Source organism: Arachis stenosperma, chromosome 10 (assembly GCF_014773155.1).
Source record: "Arachis stenosperma cultivar V10309 chromosome 10, arast.V10309.gnm1.PFL2, whole genome shotgun sequence".
Taxonomy (NCBI): domain Eukaryota; kingdom Viridiplantae; phylum Streptophyta; class Magnoliopsida; order Fabales; family Fabaceae; genus Arachis; species Arachis stenosperma.
In genome coordinates, this window is record NC_080386.1 from 56774695 (window position 1) to 56794739 (window position 20045).

General features: G+C 29.0%; 1 protein-coding gene across 2 annotated transcripts; it reads left to right on the forward strand.

Annotated features, from left to right (window-relative positions):
* The first annotated feature begins 9594 nt into the window (after positions 1-9594).
* LOC130955921 (probable trehalose-phosphate phosphatase F) lies at positions 9595-14559 on the forward strand. 2 transcript variants are annotated; one of them, XM_057882922.1, is made up of 13 exons: positions 9595-9686; positions 10703-10779; positions 11747-11866; positions 11954-12525; positions 12609-12749; positions 12827-12898; positions 12978-13103; positions 13182-13238; positions 13329-13430; positions 13630-13707; positions 13871-13940; positions 14036-14106; positions 14189-14559. In XM_057882922.1, exons 4-13 carry the CDS (start codon positions 12184-12186, stop codon positions 14366-14368), a joined length of 1239 nt encoding a protein of 412 aa, XP_057738905.1. In that variant the 5' UTR covers positions 9595-9686; positions 10703-10779; positions 11747-11866; positions 11954-12183; the 3' UTR covers positions 14369-14559. The 2 variants fall into 2 exon arrangements, with proteins under 2 accessions (XP_057738905.1, XP_057738904.1); XM_057882921.1 differs by lacking the exons at positions 9595-9686; positions 10703-10779 and having other exon boundaries at positions 11208-11866; positions 11960-12525.
* Positions 14560-20045: the final 5486 nt, after the last annotated feature.

The window sequence follows — 20045 nt, forward strand, 5'->3', positions numbered from 1 at the left end:
TTGCTTTCTTCAGACATTTCTGAGGTGCATAGCTGGCACCTATGGTCTTCTTTGTCTTTTAGTAAATGGCATAGATTCCTTCTTATCCCGTCAGGAAGCTTTTCCAGTAATCCAGAAAAGTTGTAAAATGCTGATTCGAAATCTACTAGGAGTCTCATTTCTCTTGATTCAATTTGGTTTTTCTTACTAGAAACAATTAGAGTGTTTCTGCTTTTATAGTTTATTCTTGTTCTGGATTCTTTGTTTATTTTTTGGGCTCTCTCGAAGACTCTTGCCAATGTACTGGCCAATCTTCCTTCGTCACTATAAATTGATAGATCTTGAACTTGTTCTATTGGTTGAAAGTCTCCGGGGAAGATTGACATGAAAACTACTTGAAATGCTGGGATTAGACATTCTCCTTCTTCATTGAAGATTGGTTGACTACTTGTGAATTTTAGGGATATATCCCTTGGTTCTCTTGCATCAATCATACTTTTAAACTTTTTCACTGCATCTATGAAACCTGCAGGAAATTCTTTAATGATATTTAAATTGTCAAAAATTAGGATTGTATCAATTAATCCGTATTGGAAAAATTGATATGTATCAGAGGGTGAAGCCTCTGGGAAGATTACCAGCTTTGTTAGCTGTTCTTTGTTTATGGGATAATATCCCAATGTTGCTCTTTTTTCTAGAGTCCAGTTTAGAATCAGATTAAGGGTTTCTCTACAGTTTGATCTGCAGACCCTTTTCTTGTCATTTATTTCGGCCTTTGTGGGAATATTTTTTAGCATTCCTGTTCGAACTTGGACTGGAGTCCTTTGGGCTTGGACTGGAGCTTTGTCAGCTCTTTTTAGAATTTGCTCTGGGTGGAGCACTTCATATTCTCTGAGGGATTCTTTTGCTTCATCTATTGTCAAGAATCCTCCTTTGTGAATAGTTTTGGGCTGATGGGTGAATGGGGCTGCTTTTGCCCAATCATCATAAACTCCTTTCATTGGGCCATTGTAAATAACATAATATTTTTTGTCCTGAGTCGATTTTTTAATTATTTCTGCCAAAGTTTTATTTTCAGAAATTTTTTCAATTTTTGGTTGGTCCACCACGCTTAGCTGGCTGAACTCTGATGGTGTTGTCAGCATTGGTATTGGAGCAGGTAATGTTGACTGCTGGGTTACCTTCATGGCTTCCATGGCCTTCTTAATGGATTGAATTTGAGCTCTTAGCTGCTGACAGTGATTGCATCTTTCAAGCTCTTGTTCAAGCTTCTGGATTTCTTGATTCATTGTGTTGACAATGAACTCCATTCTCTTGTCAATGTATCTGCAATAATATTTTTATTTCCCTTAATGTACTCGATTTTTATCGGATATTGTAATAAAAACATTTGCCATCTTACCAGACGACCCTGATTATAATCAGATTGTAAATTATATCTAATAAAACCTGTTAAATAACTTGAGTCTGTTCGTAATGTAAATTCCTTTGGAAGTAGATCAATCCTCCATTTCTTAATAGTTTTTATTGCTGCTAGAGTTTCTTTTTCATGGGTAGTATACCTCTGTTCTGTTGGTGTAAACGTTCCAGAAATATATCTGCATAGTAGTTCCTTTGAGGAATGTTTAGAATCTAGTGATTCTTTTTCTTTGTTCAAGCTTTTTTCAGCTTTTTTAGCTTTTAGACAGCCTGACCAGGTTTTGTCTGAAGCATCTGTTTCTACTATTAAATAGTCATCTTCTTCTGGAATATAAAGTTCTGGAAGATTTTTACAAAGTTCTTTAATTTTTTGAATCTGCAGGCTATCTTTTTCTTCTCATTTCCAAATCTTTTTTATACTTATTTTTGAAAATAAGTTTTTAGTATAATCTGTTATATTTTTTAAAAATCCTTGTTCAGAAATATAATTTATGCATCCTAAAAATCTTTGTAATTGTTTTCTATCTTCCATTTTATCAGGAAATAAATCTACTTTTTCTAATACATTTGGTTGAAGTTTTAACTTCCCTTCAGTAGATAGAATTAATCCAAGAAATTCTATTTCTTGTTTTGCTATCTTAGCTTTCTTTTTACTAAGGACTAAACCTTTTTCCTTACATCTTTCTAAAACAATTAGTAATTTTTGAAGATGATCTTCTTTATCTTGTTTTGTAAAAATTAGTATATCATCAATGTAAACTAGAACAAAATCATTTAAATCTTTTAAATTTTCTTCCATAAACCTCTGATAAATACCTGGAGCTTGTTTTAGTCCAAATGGTAAGACATTCCATTCGTAGAGTAATACTCCTGTTGATTCTTTTGTTGGACAAGTAAAAGCAGTTAATTTCTTTGTTTCTTCGTCTAAACGAAGTTACCAATATCCTGATTTTGCATCGAGCGATGAAAACCAAGTTGCTCCTTTGATTTTTTCTAGAATGGAATCCTTTCTTGGGAGCTTATGAGCATCACCTATAGTTGCTTCATTCATTTTTTTGTAATTAATAACCATTCTTCGTTTTCCTCTTTTAATTTCGTTATTGTTTTCAACATAGAAAGCTGGGGCCGCATGAGGGCTTTTACTTAGTCTTATAATTCCTTTATCCAAAAGATCCTTACATTCAGATGAAAATTCTTCCTTGTCTCTAGCTGAATAGGGAATTCTATTTGGAACATTTATTTCTCTTGTAGGATCCTTTAATTTAATACTTATTAATTCTTTGTTTGTATTTTTAATATCTAAAGGATTTTCAGCACATACTTCATTTAAAAGTTCTTCTATTTTACTTTCAAGGTCATTTTTTGGAATTTTTATCTGGAAGTATAAGTTCAAATAGCATTCTTCTAAAATTGAAAATATTTTGAATTTTAAAATTTCATTTATAGTAGTAGTCGGGATTTTTATTAGTTTTGCCTTTTGATTTAGAGAAGAATCATATGGGGCTTTTAGAACTATATATGTTAATTCTTGGATAAAAGGGTGATATAGTTTTAGGAAATTATTCCCTATAATAAAATCTATTCCAGATTCTAATTTATATATAGATGGAATAATGAATCTGTAATTCTGAATGAAGATTTCAACCATTTCTGCTTTTAAATTGACTTTGTGTATGGATTTATCGGCTATTCTAATTCTTAGTGGATTTTCTAACTTTTTCCAGTTAAGTTTTATATTTGAACTTGCAAAACATTTTGTTGCCCCTGTATCTATGAAGGCATTAATAAACTTTTCTGTAATTTTTACAGTAATAAATGTAGCGCTATTACTCACTTCCTGAGTTTGTTTCTGAGTCTGTTTCTGAGACATATTCAAAAATATATTTTAGTTCATTATCAGATTCTTCTAAAGGTTCCATAAAACAAGTTTTTGCAACTTCCAGTTGTTTAGTTAGGTCTTTTTTATCCTTCTTTTTTGGACATTCATTTGCATAATGTCCTTCTTCTTGACAATACCAACATTTGCAGTTTTCTTTTTTATTTGGGCAATAGTTCTTTTGTTTTTTATTGATACTTCTTTCCCTAAAATATTTCTTTTTTCTCCAATTTGGATAATATTTTCTTTTTCTAAAGTAATATTTTCTTTTTCTTTGAATATTTTTGTAAGGATGGTATTTTCGAATATTTTTATTAGAACTATATTTTTGAGGAATTTCCTCATTGTCTTGACAACAAATTCTAATTATATTATTAAATCTTTTCTGAGTAGCTTCTTGCATACAGCGTTCTTTTATTTCCTCTCTTATAGCAAATGTTGCTCCACCGAAATTATTTTCAATTGTTTTATTATTTATTTCTCTTATAAATCTTCCCATAATAATTTCATTAACAGGATATGGAAGTTTTGTAATATACATGCTAAGATAATGTTTTTTATCTTCTTCTTTTAGTTTATAATAATATATTCTGTATTCACAAATATAGGATTCTATATAACAAAGATCGAATATCTGAATATTGGCCAAATGATTTTTTGCTTCTAAATACTCTTTTTCAGAAATTTCATTTCTATGATCTATGACATTTTTTCCAAAGAATTCTTTATATAAAATTCTCATTATGTGTGCTATTTTATCATAAGCTGTTGTCTTTTCATCTAATTCTTCTATTATTTTATTATCTACTGATAACATATAATTTCTTATAGTTCCTTTTGTGTGGAAACCTATGAAATTCCAGATATCAATCCAGATAATTCATTTAATTTTGGGTTTGTATAAGCTTCTAATAAAAAGGAGTTCATCCAATCTTCGAAAATTTCTTTTTCGTTCCTTTTGCAATCTAGATCAAGCATTCTTTCCCCTTCTAGTTCTTGAATTTTTGGAATATATTTAGATGGTATTTTAGTATATTTTGAATTTTTGCTTATAAACCCTTTTTTGAAAGCATAATTTTCAAAACCTGTTTCCCATTTAAATTGGGTTTGATTACTATTCCCAGATGTTCCAGCTTCATCCTTTACTTGTACTGGATGTACTGGTTCTTCATCACTTGAATAGTCTAAAACATATTCTTCTCTTTCAGAAATTTCTGGCTCTTCTTTAATCTGAAAACCTTGTTCCATAAGATTGTCTTCTTGAGCCATTTTTAATTGTTTAAAAAGCATTGTAACTTCTTCTAATTTTTCATCAATATTCATAATTTTAGAGGTGGTCTAATCTTTAGATTTGTTGTATCGATTTTATTTTGGACTTCTTCTTTCTTAGGAATTTCTTTATGGAAATGTTTATCAAGTATCTGTTCAATTTTATTTATTATATTAGGCTCTTCTTTTTCTTTATTTTTCTGAAATTTTATAGAAACTAATATCTCTTCAAGCATATCTATTATAGAATTTAATTGTGGATTAAAAGTATGATGAAGATGGGGATAATTATCTCCATGATAACATTTTTTAGAAACTCCGTGTGAAATATAAGTTTTTTCAGGTTTTTGAATTCCTTCAATAAAACTTAAAGTAAAATTAAGATTTTGAGAAAAATCATTTTGTATTGATTTTAAAAATTCAGTATCATTACAATTAACATTAGTTAAAATCATTAGCTTTTGATCTATTAATTGTGATAAATTAGATATTTCTTTTCTTAAATCTTCTAATCTACTAAGATTTTCCATTAGATGACGCTTTTCTTTGTTACACTTTTAAAAATGTGGCTTTATGATAAAAAGTGTGATTTAAGCAAAAATCTTTAAAATCTGTATGGTTTTTGTCTTCTAGTGATCTGTACCTTAAAATTCTCCTTACTTGTTTGGTGGTTTTGTACGCCATCATCGTATCTAGGTATCTTTATGGCCCTTTCCATTTATAGTTATTAACCTCTCTCCATGAAATGATATATTGGATTCTAGATTATTTTACACCCGAAGATATGGCAGATGTACGTTGGGCTTTGTTTCCTGTTTACTTTGTGTTAGTAAAAAAAATTATTATATTCCTTAATTGAAAGAGAAATCCCAACGTGTGTTCAGATCAGGTGCAAGTGAGCACGATCCTCAAGAGATTATACATGTAGCACAAAGCCTAGCACGTGAAAATGATGAGTATGTCAACAAATTAAAGGCCATAAACTTGATTCTTCAGGAACCAAAAATAACCTGAAAACTTGATGAATTTCTCCAAGTCTCGGATTGGCCAATTGTATATTAGACAATAAACTTGACTAAAAAAATTATAAAATAGAGTGCGTTTGATTTGTATTTTTATTTTTTATTTTTATTTTTAGTATTTTTTATTTTTTAATTTTTTAAAAAAAATAAAAATAGTTAAAAAATGAAAATAAAAAACAGAATTAATTTTATTATTTTTATTTTTTTACAAAATTTAAAAAATAAAAAATACTAAAAAAAGAAAATAGAAATGCAAATTAAATATAATATAAATTGCAATACTATCACCCTAGTAAACATAGGAGACAAAATTGATCGGTTATAAGAACAAGAAAAAGTATATGGAACCAACTAATAATTAGCCAAGAATAGAATAACATAATTAATTATAATTAGTTTTATTAATTTATAATTTAATTTATTTGTTAAATTATTGTTGATCACGTTCAAAACATGAGGGAAGATACGTTAGTGTTAGGAGAGAATCACGGAAGAGATGCTTTGATCATTCATTAGTTGATTCTATATAATTAATTATGTTTTATTAATGCGTAACACATGAAACATAGAAATCATATCCAAAACCATCTAATTTACAAGAAAAAGAAACATCCATATATCTATTAGTAGCAACATCCGATTAAAGTTACCGGTGTCTCTAATTTATCAGTTGGCTGATTCTTGGCTTATATAAAGTTGTTCTTTAGCATTGTTTGCTAAGAACAATACTTAGCTTTCAAAATCCCAACTCGTTGCAAGCTTTTGCATGCTACACGTCTACTGAAAATTTATAGCATTCACAACATTTTAAATATTGACTGATTATATTAGCCTATTAGGTACTATTTTTTTCATTTTGGAGCAATTAATTTGACTTAAAAGTTTATTTCTTATGAAACTATTTAACTCAATTTACTATTAGTGAAAGCCGAAAACAAAAATATTTGGTGAACAAGTGCTTTTTTAGTATACCAACACATATAAGTTAAGAAAAAAAAGATAGACACAAATGCGTAATTATATTTAGGTTTGTCTAAATATATCTTAAAAAAATTATTTTTATTTAAATATAATTAAACAAAAAAAACATACTTATTTGATGAGTATAGTATTTGAAATATACATAAATGCAATGATTTTTTTATATAAATTAAAAATGTTATTTTTAAAAAGAAAATAAAAACTATTATTTATTAAGATATAATTTTTTTTGGGACATTACATATAATAACTCATCTAAAGAATAGACATTCATACTATGATTAAGTGATTCGTTCCTTAATCATATAATTTGTCTAATAATTAAGTGCGTACTCGGCAAACTACATGATTGAGGAGCCAAACTAACACGGTTTATATATCTATTCATTTAACGAATTACCAAAAATATGTATTTTAATAAATAATGTTTTTTGTTTTTTTAAATAATAATTTTTTTATTTATATAAGGAAAAAAACCCAAATACAACTACTCAATTAAAATATGTGTACGTACATTTTTTTTATTGAAATGAGGCTAAAAAATTCAGAAGAAATTAAATATAAATTAAACGGAATAAAAAAATTCTTTATTCATTATCAGTTAATATACTCTCTATGAGAAATGTTCCAAAATAAAATCTTAGATCTAATTCTAGACTTTTCTGTACTAGACCATCAAAACATATCTATTACTTTCTCAGTATTCTTCATAGGCATTAATCTAATTATCTAACTGATATTTCATATTAAATTAAATACAAGATAATCATTTTTTTTTCTATTCCAAACCCATGCTCGTGGGGCCCATTCCTTTGTCAGCTGGAATGATAGGCCACGTGACACCACGCAGGAGATCATCGGAGTTCTAGTGTTCATAATTTGTTAAGGGATTCTTGACATACAGAATAAATAAAAATGTTGAGTAACTTAACTGCATTTATTTTTATATAAAATTAATTAATAGTTAAAAATTATTAATTTTATATAAAAATAATTATATATAATTTTATTAATTTATTATTTTACACTTAAATTTTTCTACTTTGTTAAATATAATTATTTATATAAATTTATCTAGATAAATAATTCTCTGACATGTTGGTAGATTATCACGATTTTGGCTAATACAATTTTCTTTTTCAAAATTATTTTATATATACTAAAATCAGCTAGACGAGCTAATCGAATTCTTTGTTTTCGTTTATTGCCATAATTTCTTTCAAGAGACAGCAACATTTGAAAGAAAGAAGTGATGGATAGGCACATAATGAAGGAAAAACAAAGAGCTACTAAGGTAAGAATAACTAAGAAGAGAAGAATTTATCTATCATGTACTCCATAGATCTAGATTAAGATTATAAATTGAGAAATTTTTTATTAAAAATACAAAAAATTTAAATTTTTAATATGTTTATTTTATATTTATTAAATAAAAAATTTAAAATTTTTTATTAATAATAAATTTATCATGTATCTTAAAAACACATATTAACTAAACTCATAAGAGAAAAAGCAAATTAAACGAAGGCAATCACTTATATAAAACTGTGTTTGTATAAAAATGATAAATAAAAACAATTAGATAAATAATTTGACATAGTTTTTATTTATTATTTTCATATAAAGACAAGTTAACATGAGTAAAGTCAATAATGATCGGAGATACAAAGAATTTGTGTGTACATGTATGATTCGGCCAGAGCGTGATGGATCCGTGTCAGTGTGTGCAATGCGATGAACAAAACAGGGGTGGAGACCAGAGAGAATTTGGGCACCGACGAATGCCAGCTCTTATAGAAAGTGACTCTAGCCCAATATGTGTTGCTCCTTCTGGGCTCATTCTGACACATCACCCTCTTCGTAACTCTCATTACACGTGTTATCATACTACCTCTTCTTTTTCGTCTCATCATCATCATTTTATTTTATTTTCTTACGTGAAAACTATATATTCCTTTCAAATATACTTGCATTTTTTCTTACTTGAAAACTATGTATTTCTCTCTCTCACACTCCAACAAGTGGATGATTAATTTGTTACATATATTTAAATTTTATAAAAATTTGTTATTAATTAATAAATTATTATATATATAAAATAAAATTTAAATTTTTTATTTTTATTTAAATAAATAAATTAACTTACTACTCAAGCAGCTCAAATTCATTAAATGTACCTACATATTTAATTTCATATCTTCCATGAGTCCATCCCAATCATTCAATGCGACCTGCACCGTTTTTAAAAAAAAAAGTTTAAACTTTAAACTTTTGACATTGTAAAAATATTTTAACCGCTCATAAGTTTATTTATGTAATTTATATTATGTTAATTCTAATCACGTGGTCTAGTTCCTTGTTTTCTAAAATAATGACAAAAATGTGTGTCTGATATTCATTAGTTTTTTTTTTCAGCTTAAAAATAAAATAAATAGTTATTACATAATGAATAAAATCAGTAGATATTATTAAATTATTTAACAGTAATCAACTGTACGTAAATCTTTGATTATCTTATTACATATACATAATTAATAATCATGACAATAAAAAAAATTTCGAAGACAAAATACTAATAAGATTATGTGAATATAAAAAATTAATTATTTGTATAAAATATATATTAAAATAAAAATATATATTAAAAATAAATTAACTAACGTATATATATAAATACATACTAATTAATTTAATCATTTTGTTGTAAATATAATATTTTGAAATTCATAAATAATAATAGAAAGAAAAGATATGTGAATGAATGTAATTTAATAGTAGAATAAATTGTTATACAAAAATCATGGTATAAGAGATTATAATGTGAATACTAAACTATCTTGATAGACGGCTCCTTATTTTCGAACATATAAATATTTAAAGCCTTTTAATGATGGTCTTCTTTTTTTTCGAAGGTGGTTTTTTTTACCTTTTTTATTCCTTTGTCCTAACAAATTTTACAAATTATAATAACAGCTGTATATCAAGTTGTTTATTTTACGCTTTGATTCTCACCATCTTCTCTTCTTCTTCCTTATTTTTCTTTAGTTTCATGCTTATTATCAACGTTGTTTTTGCAGCGTTCTAATACAGAAAAGGTCATTTCTTATGATTCTCCATGCTTGACAAACACAGATGATGAGGTGAGTTTTTAATCTTCTCCATAATAATCACTTACATAACACATACATAACCATGTTTACAAATTAATGTTGTGTGCTAAATCAATTTTTTGATCAAGTTATCATCCTATTGTATTTGATGACCAATAATATATATGTATGTGTTGATGAATGTCTTTCTCTCTTTCAATTTTTGTATTTAAATTTCTCTATTTCGTGTGTTCTATTGTTATCCTAAAAAATGAGGAGCATTTTATTTATCAACAAATAATATAATCAAGATGCAAAAGAATGCAACATTATTATTTTAAATTGATTCAATTCAACTATTGATTTTTAATCCTTTTTATGATGTTTTTTTTTCTTACTATTGGTTCATTCAATTCTTCTTCTTTTCTCTTATCTTCTTTTGACAACATATCACAACGCATATATACTCCTGTATGTTTTATTTTACTTCACATTATTTCATTGGATTTATTAAATACTACACATATATACATATATATATATTAACAATGATTCAAGCACAACTATTTTACCAATAATAATGAGATTTGTTTATTTATTATCAAGGATTTTGATTTTGGCAATGATTTGACAATCCCATTTGTCTATTTCATTTAAGAAGGGTGTTCACATTTATTATCATGTCTAGAAATCAAAATAAAGTAAGAACAATAATACACAATTTGCACAAATATTTTCCTAGAGATCATATGGAACTATTTATTTCACTTTCTTAAAGAAAATAGTGGAGTTTTGGCAAACATGGCTAGGCCTAGGTCTACCTAAATCCGAGGGGCCTGGAGGGGCGAAATTGACCTTAACTTGTTGAGAGAGATGGCTGCCTACAATGTAAAGTGTATCTTTTTTTCCAATAAAAAGTTGATGGTGACCTTAAACAATTGTTTATTTCATTTCCCTCCTCTGCCTAACTGTTCTTTCTTTGTCTTTTGTGGTGGGATTATTATAATAACCTGTGCTTATTATTATAACTTGTATTAATCAATATCTATATATATTGGAATGTGAAGGTCGTGCTTTAGAGCTACAAGTGACAAGTTGCATAGCTCCCTCCGTTATTTTCTTCCCTACTCCATTGTAAACTCAGGTAGGTCCATCACAAAGGTTTCAATCTCCCTTCAACTAGGGGAATAAGAGTGCACGAATTCACATACATATTGCTTTTCTTTTTAACTCACCACTTGTTAGTATTTTATGTTTTCATCTCTTCCTTGATTGGTGGTTGTAATAACTTAACAGTGATAATAATGTATTGTGTTCCTGCACGTTCACTTACTTTTTTCAGCAATATAATCATGATTCATGAGTGCATAAAAAAATGATCATTTCTGTAATTGTAGTAAGTTGTAGATAAGCTCGAATAACCTGCAATATTAAAGTAATAATTAAAGTGTGTTCAGCACTGCTGAAACAATGTAAAATCATCTAGCTAGCCCATATATCCGTACGGATCATTAGATCTTATCTTATGTTTAGGCTGTTCTTATCTTAATTCTGCCTAATTGAAAGGAAAAAAAGAGTTGAGGAGAGAAAAATTTAAAGCATAATCATGCATAATTGAGTGGTTAGGTTCTGTTATTGTCAAAAGATTCTTCCCATTTATATGTTGAATTTTTTAAGACCAATGAAAATGTTGAGGCTTGACCTACACACATGTTTTTGGTCTCTAAATGCAAGTTCCAGGTTCTATCTACTCCAGTTTTCAGACATTGACATGTTCTGTCTACTTATTGTATTGGATTAACATACATGTGATATCTGAAGTTTGACCCAGGCCAACTATATATATATAATATATAGTAGAATAAGAAAGAAGATCTATTTGCCAGGCTGGATTGTCTCCATAGAAGTGGAATTTCGTTAGAATCACTCACTGAACCACTCTCTCTAATTCTGTGACCAATGCAAGTTTAACTGATTGCTTGCCTGCTCCTCTTGACATTCATCATTAATTTTGATATCAGTCCTTTAATTTATCTTATGCATGGATCTAAACTTTGTTCTCACTTTTATCATCTCTACATGTATATATTCATTTCCTGTGATGCATGCAGAAGCAGCACTATACTCACCATACTCTCTTCTAAGAGTAACTAGCTATTAGTCCATCATTAGATATATATATACACACTAAAGATCCCTCTTGGCAAACAAATAATGCAATACATGACAAGGTAATTTTTAACTTTCTTTTAGTCTTGCGATTCTACTATATACTTGTCTATTGCATGCATTCTTATTTGGATTTTCTGCGATCAAAGTTTCAGGAAAATTCTTGCTTGATGGACTGCAAACCAAGTATCAGTGACAAGAAAACACTGAAGCGGTGGTTTTTCATAGACAAGAGGGTTGGCTAAATAAAAAACAAGCAGCCACAGGAAAAAAGAAAAAGAATAATAAAAATATCAGAAGCTAATATCATCATCATCATCATCATCATCATCATCATCATCACTTGTTGTTTGTGAATATATTTTATTTTATATAAATAATGGGGCCAATGGACTTGAATTCGAGCCATGTTTCTCCTGTTCTTACGGATTCTGTACCTGTGAACAAATCAAGACTAGGAATCCATTCTAGTCTGCTAACATATTCCCAGCAAGATTCATCTTCACCGCACTCCGCAGGACCCGCCACGGCGGGGAAGCTGCCGAGAACGGGTTCAAGAAAGAGTGCTGCAGGGAGCATTGATGATGTCCGGTTCAATGGGTGGTTGGACGCCATGAAGGCATCTTCCCCTCCCAGGAAGAAGCTTCTTAAAGGATCCATGATTAATGCTCTGCTTCCTTCCAATATTGAATATGACAACGAAGACTACCATATATTGACCGTGAGTATACATAGCTACTCAGACTTTAAATTAATTTTCTTATTGCTTTACTTTCTTAGCTTCCTTGTTTGTTTTGCGTGCAGGTTGATTACCCTTCTGCACTAGAATGTTTCGAGAAAATCATAGAGCGTGCCAAGAATAACAAGGTTGCAGTGTTTCTAGATTACGATGGCACTCTTTCTCCAATTGTAGATGACCCTGACTGTGCCTTTATGTCCGAACCTGTATGTATTAAATAACACATAACCTTGTTACATGTATTATTTTCGTGTATTAAAAATGATTAACAAAAAATGATCAGATGCGTGAGACTGTGAGGAGCGTGGCAAGGTGTTTCCCCACAGCAATTATCAGTGGAAGAAGTCGTGACCAGGTAAAGCGTCTTGTTTGTTTAATTGCAAAATTGCAATGAAGCGTTTTTATATGTGGGAGTGTATGTGTGTGTATTGCAGGTGTATGATTTGGTTAAACTAACAGAACTGTACTATGCGGGTAGTCATGGAATGGACATAATTGGGCCTTTTCGCCATAATGTGTCCAATAAACTTCCAAATTGTGTCAATTCTACTGACCATCAGGTCACTATGCATCCCTCCTCGCTCCTCATTATGCTTCTATTGTCTTGTCCTTTTCTAACCAACCACTTTTTGTGGCAGGGAAATCAGATAACTCTCTTTCAACCTGCTACACAATTCCTCCCTATCATTGACGAGGTCTATATGCAATCACTTTTTTCTCTCTAATCAATTATTAAAATCAAAATCTTAACTAATTTGGAGGCGTTTTGTTTTTTCATGCTGCAGGTTTTTAGAACCCTCGTTGAGATTACTAAAGATATAAGCGGTGCAAAAGTTGAAAACCACAAGTTTTGTGTTTCTGTACATTATCGTAACGTACAAGAGAACGTAAGATTTTAGTAATTAATATAGGCAAAAACTCAAATATAGTGAAGTTGATAGTTGAGAATTGTTAGATACGACTCTTAACTATTAACTTCACATAAAGACAATTAAAGACAATTGTATGAGTTTTCGTCCTATAATTTTGTTACCCCACCCATCATTTGTTCATTCATGTAATAATAATTAAATGGCATGACTGCAGAATTGGACAATTATAGGACAACGTGTCCATGATATCTTGAAAAATTTCCCTGGTTTGCGTTCAACTCATGGACGGAAGGTAATATATACATAGATAGATAATTGTTCTTACCAGGTAACTACTTATATGGAGTTGTGAAGATGATAATTTTACTGAATTGTCATTTGACTGTTTTTAATTCGTAAAGTTGTATTTTGATGGTACGCTTAATGAATTTTACTTGAATTTTCGTACGCTGCAGGTTTTAGAGGTTCGTCCAGTGATTGACTGGAACAAAGGGAAAGCGGTTGAATTTTTAATGGAATCTCTTGGTATGATTGATAACAACCTCTGCTTTAATCTGTGTGTGTTGTGAGATAATTGTAGATTATTATTAGAGGGTTAAATTATATTGCTTTGTTTGCAGATTTAAATGATAATGATGATGTACTTCCTATCTACATTGGAGATGATAAAACCGATGAAGATGCTTTTAAGGTATTACATTTTCTTTTCTTACATTATATTATATGAAGAGTAGTGTAAATTTTGACGAATTGAGAAGTTGGTGTATATCTAGATTCTGCGTGAAAGCAATCGTGGTTGTGGGATTTTAGTGTCTTCAGTGAAAAAAGAAAGCAATGCCTCATACTCTCTAAGAGACCCCAATGAGGTCATGGAATTTCTTCAACTCCTGGTTAGGTGGAAAGAGAGAGAAGAAACCAACCATTTCAACAAGCAAATTAAAGTCAAAGTATAGTATCCATTTGTCTTTTCCTTTCTTTTTTTGGGCGATGAAAATAGATTTTATTTTGGCCTTGGTATCGCATCGATTTTGTTGATATGGTGATATATATTCCATTCCCCCTTGTTAATTCTTAAATAAGTTGTGCGGGCTATTCATTTTAAGCTGTAAATTATTTCAATTGTTGTTATTATAATAAGAGAAATGCAGTTTGAGAGCACTCTATCTCTTATTTTATTTTATGTTTTCGAGATTGATTGGAGTGTAAATACTGAATAATTGAAGATCTTATTGTGCTTCTAGAAATGAGAAAAATGCAACGGAATGAATTGTGTGGAAGCTGTGCCAACTGTTAGTTTAATTCCTATCAGAGAATTTTTTTAGAGTGCTTCCAAAAGGCAAATTTCTTGTAATGTGACACTCAACAAAACAAGTACTCAAATTGTATATATTTATCTCAGAGCAACAGCAGGAAACTCAAAATAAATTGTGCTACTTTGGGAAAGTAATTAAAAAAAGTTACTGGATAATCCAATTGAGAAGGCAGATCAGAGTTAGAAAGATGAGAACACAGTTAAGTGAATACTCAATATTCCATTTGCAACATAGTAGTCAGTGGTGAATGGCACGGGTCACCAAGAGTAGCAAGAAAAACTTCATAGCATTAGCCGTTTAAAATTTGAATAACAATTGTATTCAGCCCATAGATTAAGGCCCAAAGTTTCTTATATTTTACAAAAAGGTATTTAGCGTATTGTTGTTATTCGTCAATGGCAGAAACTTAAAAGGGTCAATAATCCGTTAAACATTATTCACTCTTTAAATTGATCTTAAAAATTAAATTAGTAATATTAATTTTAAAAAAATAAAATATAAGTTAAATTGATCTTTCCATCAGTTAGATAATGATATATCATATTAAGTGACACATGACATAACAATATGATAAATTAATATCACATGTCATAAGAATATTAGTTGACATATTAAGCGTATTATCTGACATGTCATAAATTTATTTAAAAAAATTAGTCATTAAAAATATACACGTAAATCATTTTTGTCCCTAAAATTTTAAAAATTAATTAAATTATTCCTTATATAAATCTTTCTTATTTTTTCTTCATAATATTAAATTTTTAGTATTTTCTAACATTACTAATTTTAATATCATATTTTAGACTTTAATAAACAAAATTTTTGTTACATAAAATAATTAAATTATTACAAAATTATTTTATTATTTTATCATTTGTGTTCTAAAGTTTTATATTTTTAAATTTTAGTTTTTTTATAGTAATTTTTTTATTTAAATGATTTTATTAAACTATTATTAATTATATATTTAAAATCAATTTTTTGAATCTCATTAAATAAATATATTAGTTATTTTAAAAATTTAAAATTTTTAGACTTTTTAAATTTTATAATTTTTGTTATTATTTAACTTATGTGGTAAAGTCCAATAATTAAAAAATTAATTTATGAGATCAATCATTAAATCTTAATATCTTAATATAATTTTTTAAAAAAATATTATTACTACTTAATTATTGTCATTTTTTATGTCTTTTTTACTGTCAGATTTTTTTTCTTTTTTTTAAAGGTAATTGGGTAAAAAAAATTTGAACTAAAGAAAATATAAAAAGATGAAAATGGGCCACTAGTGATAGGTTGAACTAAATTTTGAGATCTAAAAGATTAAAATTTTTAGTATATAATTAATAATAATTTGATAAAGTTTCACTAAAAATAACTAGAATTTGAAAATATAAAACCTAGAAATACAAATAAAAAAAATTTTGTGACAATTTGATTATATTTATTATTTTACCTAAAAAAGTTTTGTTTATTAAGATATAAAAAATGAGATTAAAATGAGTAGAATTAATAAATATTATAAATTTAATATTATAAAGAATAAAGATTAAATATGAGAAATTTATATAAGGACTAATTTAATTATTTTTTAAAATTTTAGAAATAAAAATTATTTACATGTGTATTTTTAAAGAGTAAATTGACTCTAAATAAATTTATAACATATCAGATAATACGTTATGATATTAACAAATAATACATCATCTAATTAATAAAATGGCTAATTTAACTTATGTTTTATGCTTAGATACAAGGAAATAAATCTATTATTATTATTATTATTATGTGAGATAGATTTAAAAGCATTATATCACAAATTTACATACACTATCTACTCACATATCCAATATTTTTAAGGGTTCTTATCTACTACTTATTATTGTCAAAGTTTAAATTCAAATACAGCATAATAAGAGGCATACTAATGTGCTCTCTCACTAGGTTTCACCTGCAAGTTTAAATGTTATGTTACCCTTTCTTTGGATTTAATTTTTTTCAAAATTGATTAGGGATTTGACATAAGTTTGATGTGATAGACATAATGAAAAGAAGCCCAATTGAATTAGCAAATTCTTAGTCCAGTAATAGAAATGTTGGGTTCCTTCTGATAAAAGGGAAAAAGAAAATGAAGTTCCTATTAGTCACTGGGCCTCTTGCGTAACACTGTATTGTAGGAGTTGAAACACCAGATATCTCATGCTCGTGACGGAAAAAAAAAGGGAAACACAAGATATCTCATATAAAGTTTTCTTCTACAAAAATAAAAGAAAGAAGATATCTGATATTCAAATAAGACATGTAGTGTAGTATAGTATGTGTAAGTGTGTTGTATTGTAAAAGGCCAAAAAAAAAAAGACATGTGGTCTGTTCAAAAAAAAAAAAAGTTAAGACATGTGGGAGATCAAAAGGAAATGTATTATGTATTGTAACCCTTATACATCGGAGCATGGTTGTCAAAATCGAATCGGTGATCGAACCGATCAAACTATTAGATCATTAGGTTATTAGTTTAAGTGTTTAATCGGAGGTCACTGATTGAACCGATTGATCCGGTCCTATATAAATAAAAAATAAAAAATAATAAAAAATTTAAAATTAAAATTTAAAATACATATTTTTACTAATATTTTAAGAATATCTAACTATTCTAAAACAATATGGAATAGGAACAATAAGTATTTTGTTAATTTTATCCTATCATAAATATTTTTTTGTTTTATATTAAAATAACTATTATTTTTAAATTTTAATAATTTATTAATTAGTTTATATCTGTTATACTATTATATACTACAAGTATTTATTAAAAAATAATATTAATAGATATTATATAATTATGAAAAGAAAAAATAAGTAAATTTATAATTATTGTTAAATAAAAATATAATTAATTTAAGAATGAGTGAATTTATAACTAAAATTAAAATAAATTAAATAGAAGTAAACTATTTGATAAAAGATATCTATATGTATTATAATTTGCATATATATTAACAAGAAATATGATAGCTCGGTGGCAAGTATAGTTATAAAAATCGAACTGGACCGGCTAGTTCGACTGAAAAACTGGTGAACTGGACCCTAAACTAATTTGATTTGCTCCTTTAACTGTTTATGAAAGAGAACCGATATGAACCGGTAAGAACCGAAACAAATCGGTCAAAATCGATGAGAACTGGTGCAAACCGGTCTATTTGAATCGGTCTGTTTGAAAAATTTTCAAAATGTCTCCACCAAGTTTTAAACCAAGACCCTTTAAATTAAGGCAACTCACATTTGCTACTCAGCCATGATGCTTCTTAACATTATATATGACAAATGTTAATTATATAGTATACATTCAATTACATAATTTTATAGATATCTAATTTAACTTAATTTTGTATTCTTTATTTTTCAAATTAATTATATTTTAATTATATACCATTATTAATATAAATATAAATTTCACTAAAAATTTATTAATCCGCTTGATCTATTTCAATACTAGTATTGTGATTAAGGTTATGTGTTTTGATGTTAGTGTAAAAATCTACCAATATTATAGTTAGATGATAGACTTTGTGAATTGATTGTTATTTTATTGTATCAAATTAAGATACTATTGTAGTATTACTGATAAATTTTATTTTTTGTTATATTAATTATTTTTATAATTTGAGACTTGATTCTTCATAAATATTAGTGAAGATATGTATTTCAAATTTTAATTTTAAGCTTTTAACTATTTTATATTTTTTATTTATGTGACACCAATTTTACCAGTTTAACCAGTGATTTATCGGTTGAACTAATAAACAAGTGAACCAGTAGCTTGACCGATTCGATCACCGGTTCGATTCTGATAATTATGGTGGCAAGAAAGGACATTTTTCTCACAAAAGACAAGGGTTCGAACCCCATCTCACACATTTTGAGAAATTTTAAATTTCAAGCGGTTCGATCGGACTGGTCTTACCGAATTTCACCAGTTCACTCCGGATTTGACCGGTTCATTTCGGTTCTATACCTTGTGCGGTCCAAATATCGGACTAGACTGGTATTGGATCTGGTTCACCGATTTTCTGGTCTAATCGGTCGGTCTGGTCTGATTTTAATAACTATGCATAGGAGAAACCGGGTTATACCTCGGCACGTTCACCCACATTCAAAATTAACAACCCTATCTTAACCAACCTCTTCCCCAAAATCTTGCCCTAAAGTCGGCCACGAAGATCTTGGCTCAAGCCAATGACTCATTCAATCTCAACTAAACTATAAATCAGGGTGAAGGCCAACGTTAAGGGCTAGAAGCATTCAACACCACCTCACTGATTATACACTCATTTTCTTAAATGATTTTTCATTGACTTGAGCGTCAGAGTTCTTTTTGCAGGTACTACGCTTGGGTTCGAGTTCACGAGGATACTCCAAGTCTGGATCGAGTTGTTAGACGCCTCGGATTAGCACAAGACCGACGTATAGCTCGGAAAGAGTATCCTTCCCAGAATATTTGGCACCCACAGTGGGGCCCCGCCTTGCTTTTTAGTTTTGATCTAACACTACTAGATTTGACTTGCATCTTCTTTTCATTGCAGAAGCCAAACTATGACAGACCATTCAGTTACTCCCCAAACCAACCCAACCAATGTGGAACTCTTGGCTGCCAATGCTGATTTATAGGTGGAAAACCAATGAATGGCCGAACTGTTAGCAGCAATGAAAAATAACGGCAAAGAAAATAGCGATAATAAGAAGGTCAATAACAACCTCCATGAGGAACAACAGTCAGAGTCGAACATGAAGATAGGTGATGCGTGAGCATCTTTCCTATCTTTTCTTAGTGAATTTGCATCTAATTTGTTAAGTTTAATAAAGAATTAATTATCTTTTAGCCAATATGGATGCTACTTTGAGTCTTTTGTAATTTTGTTTATTTTAGGTAGCATTCGACTGCATTTGGTGGAGTTTCTGCAGCACAAGAATCAAAGGAGATGGCAGCGAGGAGCGACGCATACGCGTGACTGACACGAGCGCGTGACTGACGTGTACGCGTGATTTGAAGAATTGCACAGCGACGCATGTGCGAGACCGACGCGTCCGCGTGACTCGGGAAAAAGACCATCGACGCGTACGCATGACTGACGCGTACGCGTGACATGCGCCACGTGCAGAAAACGCTGGGGGTGATTTCTGGGCTCCATTTTAGCACCCAAGTTAGGCGCGAATCCAGTGAAGTCAAGTTGTTCCCACGTTACAAGACGCGGAGTAGTTAGTTAATTCTGATTTAAATTCAAATTTGATTTTAAAATAGAAAAAAGATATTATCTTA